Raw genomic sequence first — 9,555 nt, forward strand, 5'->3', positions numbered from 1 at the left:
ATTTTTTATAATAAAAAAAATAAAAATAATATATATATATATATATATATAATATAAAAACAATAGAACAACTCTTTTTAAAAAATATATTATATAAATCTTATAAATATCTATATAAAACATTAATTATTATTATATTAATAACAATAATAAACAATGTTTTATTATAATATATGAAATATATAAATAGAAAAAAAAATTGATTATCTTAATGTTTTGATTATATTAAATTTTAATTTCTAATTTTTAAAATTTAATAAATACATAAATTTTAAATTAATAAAATATTATAATTATTAATCATATAAAATATTACAGTTTAAATACATATAAGATAAATTATTTTTAATATACCCTAAATCTTTATTTAATTTAATAAAAATTATTATTTTTTGACATATTAATGTATACAATAATTATCAATTCATATATTTTTATTAAAATACAAAAACAAAAATAAATATAATTAAAAAAGAAAAATATTATTTTTGATTTATTTAAATAAATAAAATACAAAACATAATAATAAAATATGTAAAATATAAAGATAGTAAATAATTATTTTTTGCTTAATCTATTTTTAAAATAAATGAATATATATTAAAACATAAAATATATGGATAATTTTAAAAATAAAAAAAATATATTTATTTAGATACTTAAATTATAAAATATAACATATATATATAATTTTTTTAAAAAAAAAATTGATAAATTAATATGAATAAAAAATATATTAAAACAAAGTATTATAAATAAATATTTAGCTGTATGAATAGAAAAAAATAATATGAATTTGTTAATTTTTTTATTATAATAAAACAATATTTTAATATTAGAAATAAAATTTAAAATTAAAAAAAAAATATTCATAATATAATTTAAATTTTAAAGAAAATATAATAATAATATATAAAAAAAATGCAATATTTAATAATTAATATAAAAAAAAAATTATATATAATTAAAATATATGTAAAATTGTATAATTAATATTTTTTGTTTAAAAATATAAAAAATTAAAATTATAAATATATAAGAAATATAATAATTATAATTAAAGAATAATAATAAAATTAAATATTTAAATATAATAAATTAAATAATATTGAAACAAATCAAAATTTTATTTATAAAAAATAAATTTAAATAAATAAATAAATTATTAACCTAATTAATTAATTAATTAATTAATTTAATAATGTCAATATATATTGGTATTATTGTACTTGATCCAATTTAAAATAAATAAAAATACGATTAAACAATAAAAGAAATACAACTATTTTTAAAAGCTCATAATCATGAATTATTAATTATCTAATCTGAAACACATATATAAATCAAGCCTCCATAAAATACATAATCTGAATTAATAATTCCTTTAAACATGAATTATTTTCGTACTTCATATTTTCGCATATCAACCCAATAAAATACTGAAAACGATCTTCTTTTTTTCTCTTAAACTGCTTGGGAAATAGCCTGCATTTTTAGTGAGAATTTTCCTTCAAAAATAGATCTTTTTTAGGAAAACTTAGACTCCCTTCTGTCATCAGATGATCTCACATTTCGCTAAGAAATACTTCGTAGGCAAATTAATACTCTTATAAACCGTATTAACACTAAATAAATAACCAATAAAGACGATTTTTAGGATATATTGTCAATTTTCTACTCTTCAATATAACAAAATCATATAAAAGGGGCTAAAACAGCCCTCGAACTTCTAGAAAACGACCTTACGCCTTCTTAATTATTTGTATAAACCCCCCCTAAATTATTATAAGCCTTCGAAAACATACTCCACAGCTAAGAAATTGACTATGATATAAAACTCTCAATTTAAACAATTCTCTAAAAATCAAAATCTAAGCCTAAAAACGATTAAAATCTTATATAATAAGTTCAGTATACTCAAAATAATTTCAATATGCCATAATTTCGCTAAAGCTTTATTTTTTAGTTAAAAGAAACTTAAAATATAGAAAGAATTACATTTATTTTAGACTCTATTTCTTCCAAAAATGATCTTTTTTTAAACGAACTTTCATAATTAGGTCTTATTGAGGCTATATAGAATGTAATTGATAAGTATACTGAAGGTCATTTAGGTATAGATACTTCTGAAATGACTCAATATGTCGTTTTTCATAATAGATTTTTAAAATTTTTACTCAAAAGTGGATATTTAAATAATTTTATTAACTTTAAAAGCCTATAAATAATAGAAGAAGGCATTATGAATGTATTAAATAATATAGTAAATGGAGATGAGAAGGAAAATGGAGAAAAGGAACTGTTTTTAGTATAAGTATTGGAAATTTATGAAAAAATTTTAGCAGAAGAAGAGTTTTTTAATTTGATTATTTAACATTTAAATTCAGTTTGGGAACTATGTGGAAATTATTTGGGTAAGGAAGCGGAAATAGGAGGTAAAGAAATGCTTTTTTTTATAAAAAAAATTAAAAAATATATAGAAAAATTTTTTTTAAAAAAAAATTGAATTATTTATTATAGAATAAATAAATTTTATTTTAAAGTATATAAATAATTATCTATATTGATATATATATTGATATATATATAAATATATATATATATATATATATATATATATATATATATATATATTTATTTATTTTATTTTATTTTTCAATCTTCTTATTATTATTCATTTTCATCATTATTTTCTTCTCTTTCATCATTATTTTCATCTTCTATATTTTCTTCTTTTTCTGGAATCGGTTCTGGTTTAGCTCTGACCTCTAAGGAAGTAATATTTATGCATTTTTTCAACTATTTAATTTTTTCTAATTTTTTTCCATTTATATAAAATTCTATTCCCCAAATACTTTTATTAAAATATTAAGTATCTTATTCTAAAATATAATTAGTTAAAAACTCTATTAATTATTCATAATTAAGTCCATTTGTTTCAGAATAATCTTCATTAAATTTAAATAATATATTATCATATACTTAAGCATATTAACAAATTAAACTCTATGATGATTATAATTATTAAGATATTTAAGATTATTCTAAATTTTCGCCTAATTGTTCTTCTTCATTATTATTTTATGTCTTTTTTATTATTTTAATACCCTCATTTTAATGCCAAAATTTAGCTATTTTTTACATATACTCATTTTCCTCGTTTTCTGTAAAAAAACCTTTCGAAGTTTATTTAATAGTTTCCAAAAACCATCCTCCGGAATTTTATCTTTTCGTTAATACATAACTCATTAAATATCCGTTTTAAATGTTTCCCTATTCATCATTTTCTGGCTATCTGATCATATCCTCTATTTTTGCAATATCTAAAATATCAAAATTATCTACATTTATTGAATATTAGTATTCTTATACACCTGTACGACTGAATTTTAAAATTTCGTTTTCCTTTAGACTGTCTAATAAATTTAAATTAGGCATTTTTACAAAAACTAAAAAGCCCCATACGTCTGAGGGTACTTTTTGAAAATCTATAACTACAAAATCATCATCAGCTATTTTTTTTTTAATGTCTCTAATGTCCTTTTTATATCTAATGTATTTTTCTATACGAGGATTTTAAGGATTTATTCTATGTAATATTCGACCGTCTTTATGCATTACAAGTACATCTAAATTAAAAAATTTGTCCTTCTTTAAAGTATTATAGTATTAAGAATGAGCTAAAGAAAACCCTATTTTTTTCATTTTATTAACATTGATACCAAAATAAGTAGAAGAAACCAAAGGAAATTCATCATTTATAATATTAGTTTTTTATTCTTCAGTAATTTCATTATTATCTAATTATTCTTTAAAAATATATATATATATATATATATATATATTTATATATATTTTATTCATATATACCATTCAAAGTATTAATCCTAGTATTATAATTTTAAGTCCATTCTTCTAGACTACCTTCCAAAAATTTTAAATATGCATAGAAAATACTGTCGGAACATTTTTACAATCTTTATTGAATATTCTTATAATTTTTGTGTATTAATTTTCATTTATTCTTTTTTCTTATAATTTTAGTTTTTTTTTTTCAATTCTTTATAAATGCGCAAATTTACACTCATGTAATTTTTCTAATTCCCCATCAAATAATCCATCTACATTATTCTTAATTTATAGTCTTGAATCTATTTCTTTTCCAGTTTCACTAACAAGCCAATCTAGAAATTCGGTTTGAATATCTAATTTTAAATCATTTACATAATAACCGTTAAAGTAAAGAGAAGAAATTGCATTAACCTTACAAAATTTTAAATATTATTTACTTATTGCATAATTTTAAACTCGACGTAACGTTTCAATTTTAGCCTGTTCTTTTTACCTATACACGTCTAAAAGTTAATCTTTTTATTACATTATATGCACTTCTTTTTCATATATTTAAAATTTCTTCTTCTTTTCTTCGTTTTACCTTTCTTAATATTCTTTCTTATATTTTTACATTCGAATTATTTCTTCATCTTATTCTATTTCTAGCATGGACTAAATATATATATATATATTAAAATTAAAATATATAAATAAATAAATATATATATAAATATATATATATATATATATATATATATTTATTATAAGTATATATATTTTTATATATATATATTTTATTTATTAATTATCAAATTTACCTATTCCATTGTTTTTGTAACTATAATATCAACAATAGGTGTAACTTCTCTATTAAAATCAAATAATTCATACTTTATTAAATTATATATAAATTTTATTTATATTTCTTTTCAACATTTTTTTTTTTAATTTTTGTTTTAATATAATTAAAAAAAAAAATGTATTTTTTTTATTTATTATTTATTTAATCAAAGGATAAAAAAAAAATAGCTAAAAATAAATAAATATATATATATATATATATTTACATCTTCCACTTAAGTAGAAGCATCGATACCTGTTTTTTTGGGAATATATTTAGAAGAAGTTGGTAGAGGTAAGAAATCATCTGTTTAGCAATCTATTTCAGTCTAAATTTATGGTATAGTATTAATATTATCTGTTAAAAAAAACTCTAAATTGACATCTATTTTAGGATTAGGCGATGGTTTAATATCATATGGTGCCATTTTTTTTTTATTTTTTTTAAAATTAATTAATTAAAAGTTCATATTTTCGATTTTTATTCTTTCCTTTTCCAATCTAACATACTCCTATTCTTATTAAACCGGATTCATCATTTTTACTTTTTTATCCTGCATTAAAAGTGCAAAAGTTTACTAAGACTTACTGCTATTTTCTTCCTATTCTTTTTAAAATTTTCCTCTTCCTTTTATTACACGAGGTTCTGCTTCAAAACAAAACTGTTTTTTCCCTTAAATAGCCTTTGAAATCCAATCGAATCCAACATTTACACCCACTCCACTTTAAATATCACAACCTTAAATAAACAATTCCCGATCTTAAATCTCGTGTAAATTTAACTCTTTAATAATTCCTTTTAAATCTGGCTATTATTAACTTATTTTATTTACATATATTAATAAAGGAACTTCTTATAATTTAGAATTCTCTAAAATTTATTATAAATATTATCTTTATTCTGAAAATCTTTCATTATCTTTCCCGTCAATTACATAAATTAAACCCCGAGTATTTTAAATGTATTCCTGCCATATTTCACGGTTTTCTTTGCTCCCGCCGATTTCATATATAGTATGATTTTAGCCGTTAAATTCTACTGAAGATACTTTTATGTTACGGGTGGGTTCCTAAAAGGGACAATAACCAGTTTTTAAACGGTTAATTAAAGATGATTTTCCAGAATTATCTAAACCTAAACATAATATATGTTACTATGTCATTTTTTTTTTTATTATTTTTAAATTTTAAGTTATTTTTTTTTTTTTTTTCTCTTTTTTTATTATTTATATTAATAAATATTTATAAATATTAATTTAATTTTAATGAAAAAAAAAAATTCTAATGAAAGGTAAATTAATTTAGTTAATAATAATTAGATAAATTATTTAAATTTAATTAATTTTAGAGATAATATATTATTTAATAAGAAAAAAGTTTAAAAAATATTAAATAGATATATAAAATTTAAAAATTAAAATTTTGATGAATAAATAAAAAATTTATAATATATTATATATATTAATTTAAATAAATTATAAAACTTTTTTAAAATAAAATTATTAAAAAAAATATAAACATATAAAATAAAAAAATAAAAATATGAATATATATATACATATACATATATATTTATATATAAATATATATATAATATATATATATATATTCTCACTTAAATCATATACTTGATTTATTTTTATAATTTTTTAATAACTAAATAATAATATTAATATTTTTTTCTACATCATTATTTTTTTCATTATAAAGTTCCACAATAATATCCTTATCATAACTTTCGTAAACCTCTTGACTAGTTACCTCTAATATTTCGCATTCAATATTTTCAGTTATTTTTTTATCATTATACCCTCTAGCCTTTAATCTATCATATAAATCTGTATTATTACATCTTAATAAAATAACTAAATCAAACCATCTTTACGGAAAAAATCCAGAAGTATGGAAATCTATTACAATACCTCCTTTTTACATTAAAACTTCAAGTTCATCACATACCATATCTTCATCAAAAATTGGAACATCAAAAAGAACATCCCATTTCTTATATAATTTTTTTTCTCGAACTAAATCACCTTATAGTTTTTATTTAATATAATTTATATATGTATTAATATTTTACCTAAATTTATATATGTTAATTAATCTACATATTCACATAATAAACGCGCAATTGTTGTTTTACCAACACCTGGAGTTCCAGTTATTAATATATTAGGTATTTAATTAGTTATTTTAATAGTTTACTATTCTTCTTCCATGTTTTCGTGGTCCATTTATTTTATATTTAATATAATAAAAAACTAAATATATTTTTTTAAAAAAATATAAATTTATATATTTATATAATTTAATTAATTTTACATATTTATATATAACACAACTATTTTTTATTTTTAATTTTATATAAAATACTTTATTTTTTTGATTAATTAAATATCTTTATTTAAAATTTTTATTATTTCATTTAATGTCATTCATTAGTCTTTCCATGTTCATCTTTTTATTAATTAATAATAATAATGATATTCAAATATAGATATTTTTAATTTTACATTAATAAAATAATTATAGTTATTATATATATAAATATATATTCATTTTTTTAATTTTAAAAAATAAAAATAAAAAATATTTATGAATGTATTTAAATAAATTTATAGATAAAACTTTTATAAATGTAATATATAATAACTATTTATTATATATATGTTTTTAATGTATTTATTTTTTCACATATTTTGAATATTAAATATATATAATATATATTTAAATTATATACATTAATATTAATTGTATTTTGTTGTTAAATCAAATCTTTATCTTATCTAGAATATAAATTAAATTTTAAAACACAATTTATATCATATATTAGGTATAAATAGCATTAATGTGAGTAATATAAATTATTATTTCTATTTAAAATGTAACTTTAACAAATGCAATTGAATTTATTTGTAAAGAAGTCGAAAAATATATTAAATAATAAATAATTTAAAAAAAAGAATAAGTGTAAGATGTATTTTTAAATATATGAAATATATAAAATATAATAAAGCTCTAAGTTATTTTTTTTTTTTAAAAAAAAAAAACTTTAAAAAAAAAAAAAAATTAAAGCAATATATAAATAAATGAATAATTTTTTTTAGAATTACAATAATAATATTATAATAAAATAAAAAGAATGTATTAAATATCGTAATAATTAAATAAAATATGTAATATAAAATTGAATATAAATAAAAAAAATGATATAAAATTAATAAAATATATAAATATTTTTCTAAATATAAATATATATATATAAATTTATTTATATATATATATTTATCAAATCTTTATTTATTATTCTTCCTATATTTTTTTTTAGCTTTATTTTTTTATCAATTTTATAATACTTTTTTCATATTGTTTATATATTTATATCAGTTCTGCTTTATCTTTCATTTCTTTATTTATCTTCTATATCAAAATCTTTAATAATCACATTATTATATCGATTCAGTTTAATCATTTCTTTTATTCTTCTTTTAATATTAAAAATTATATTAATTTTTATATTTTCTAGATATTCTGTCTATTTTTTAATTATTAACAGTTTAAATTAATCTTTTAATTATTATTTAGTTCTTCAGTTGTAGTTATTGAATTTAATCAATTTACACAATAAGATATATATTCTATTTAAATTACCAAATTTTCAAAAATATTATCGAAATTTTAAAAAAATCTTTCTTTTTTTAATTATTTTAATCATTTCAAATTTATTTTTCATATTATATGTATATTATAAAATTTAGTAATTTTTTATATTTTTAATAAACTATTTATATTTATTATATATGAAATAATTTTTTGAGAAAAATATATTATTTTACATTATAATAAATATAAATATATAATATAATTATTTTATTTTTGTATTTAATATTAATAATAATAATAAATAAAAAAATAAGCAATACAAAAAATTTTAATTTTATAATAAAATTAGTATTAATATAAAAATATATTTTTAAATTAATTTAAAATATAATAAATATTCTAAAAGAATTAAAAATATATATATAATAAAAAACTCTAAAAGAAAAAAAAGAAAAAAAAATTTTAATATCAAATAAAATAAAATATTGGATATTATAAATAATAATTTTAAAAATATTATCGAATGTTTTAAATAAAATGTTAAAAGTGATTTTTAGATAAAAAAAATAGATTTTATTTACATTTCTTCTATAAGTAATAATATACATGTAATGATAAAATCATTTGGATTGATCATTAATAAAATCAAAATTTAAATATTTATTTTATAAAAGAAATAAAAATTTTAAGATTAAAAATAAATTATTTTAGAATTATTATATTTTAAGAAATAAAATTAGTCTTTATTTATTATAGTATTTATAATTTTTAAATTAAAATGTAAAAAAATATTAATTTTTGTATGTATATTAGAAATATAAATCAAAAAAATATTAATATTTTATAATTAATTTTATTTTATATTTAAATAATTTATACACTTTGCTTTGTTTTAATAAATATAAAATTAAATTATTCAAATAAATTAATTTAACTAAAAAAGTTAAATATTAATGATAATTTGAATTTAACATTTAGAATTAATTAAGTTATATAATAAGTTATAAAATTCTTTAAAAATATATGGATAAGTAAAATTAGAAGATAAAAATATAAAATGAATATATTTAAAATAAATGCATAATTATTATTATAATAAAAAAATATATATATATAAAAATAAACATTAAGATAACATAATTTAAATTTATTTTAATTATTTAATAATATATTATATATTTTTATGAAAAATAAAAATAAAAATAAAAAAATATAAATAAAAATAAAAATATAAATAAAAATAAAAATAAAAATAAAATTAAAAAAAAAAAAAAA

General features: G+C 15.6%; 2 protein-coding genes across 2 annotated transcripts, besides 17 other annotated features; one reads left to right on the plus strand and one right to left on the minus strand. All coding sequences in view use genetic code 6, as the record gives it.

The window, feature by feature from the left end:
- Positions 1 to 279: 279 nt before the first annotated feature.
- Positions 280 to 333: a microsatellite.
- Positions 334 to 828: 495 nt separating this feature from the next.
- Positions 829 to 867: a microsatellite.
- Positions 841 to 913: a microsatellite.
- A 258-nt stretch (positions 914 to 1,171) lies between these two features.
- Positions 1,172 to 1,196: a microsatellite.
- A 128-nt stretch (positions 1,197 to 1,324) lies between these two features.
- On the plus strand, positions 1,325 to 2,368 carry IMG5_035220 (hypothetical protein). The gene has a single exon (XM_004039013.1). It carries the CDS (start codon positions 1,560 to 1,562, stop codon positions 2,133 to 2,135), a length of 576 nt encoding a protein of 191 aa, XP_004039061.1. The 5' UTR covers positions 1,325 to 1,559; the 3' UTR covers positions 2,136 to 2,368.
- A 191-nt stretch (positions 2,369 to 2,559) lies between these two features.
- Positions 2,560 to 2,635: a microsatellite.
- Positions 2,567 to 2,634: a microsatellite.
- A 20-nt stretch (positions 2,636 to 2,655) lies between the features above and the next one.
- IMG5_035230 lies at positions 2,656 to 6,911 on the minus strand (the record flags this gene model as incomplete). The annotated part of the gene is made up of 8 exons (XM_004039014.1): positions 2,656 to 2,854; positions 3,143 to 3,809; positions 3,871 to 3,977; positions 4,466 to 4,506; positions 4,653 to 4,724; positions 4,902 to 5,828; positions 6,361 to 6,710; positions 6,758 to 6,911. 8 exons carry the CDS (start codon positions 6,909 to 6,911, stop codon positions 2,656 to 2,658), a joined length of 2,517 nt encoding a protein of 838 aa, XP_004039062.1.
- Positions 3,818 to 3,855: a microsatellite.
- Positions 4,511 to 4,627: a microsatellite.
- Positions 6,221 to 6,283: a microsatellite.
- A 468-nt stretch (positions 6,912 to 7,379) lies between the features above and the next one.
- Positions 7,380 to 7,428: a microsatellite.
- Positions 7,429 to 7,712: 284 nt separating this feature from the next.
- Positions 7,713 to 7,743: a microsatellite.
- Positions 7,716 to 7,751: a microsatellite.
- Positions 7,752 to 7,868: 117 nt separating this feature from the next.
- Positions 7,869 to 7,913: a microsatellite.
- A 6-nt stretch (positions 7,914 to 7,919) lies between these two features.
- Positions 7,920 to 7,961: a microsatellite.
- Positions 7,923 to 7,966: a microsatellite.
- Positions 7,932 to 7,966: a microsatellite.
- Positions 7,967 to 9,466: 1,500 nt separating this feature from the next.
- Positions 9,467 to 9,555: a microsatellite.

This window comes from Ichthyophthirius multifiliis, assembly GCF_000220395.1.
Source record: "Ichthyophthirius multifiliis unplaced genomic scaffold scaff_1120509249817, whole genome shotgun sequence".
Classification (NCBI taxonomy): Eukaryota; Ciliophora; class Oligohymenophorea; order Hymenostomatida; genus Ichthyophthirius; species Ichthyophthirius multifiliis.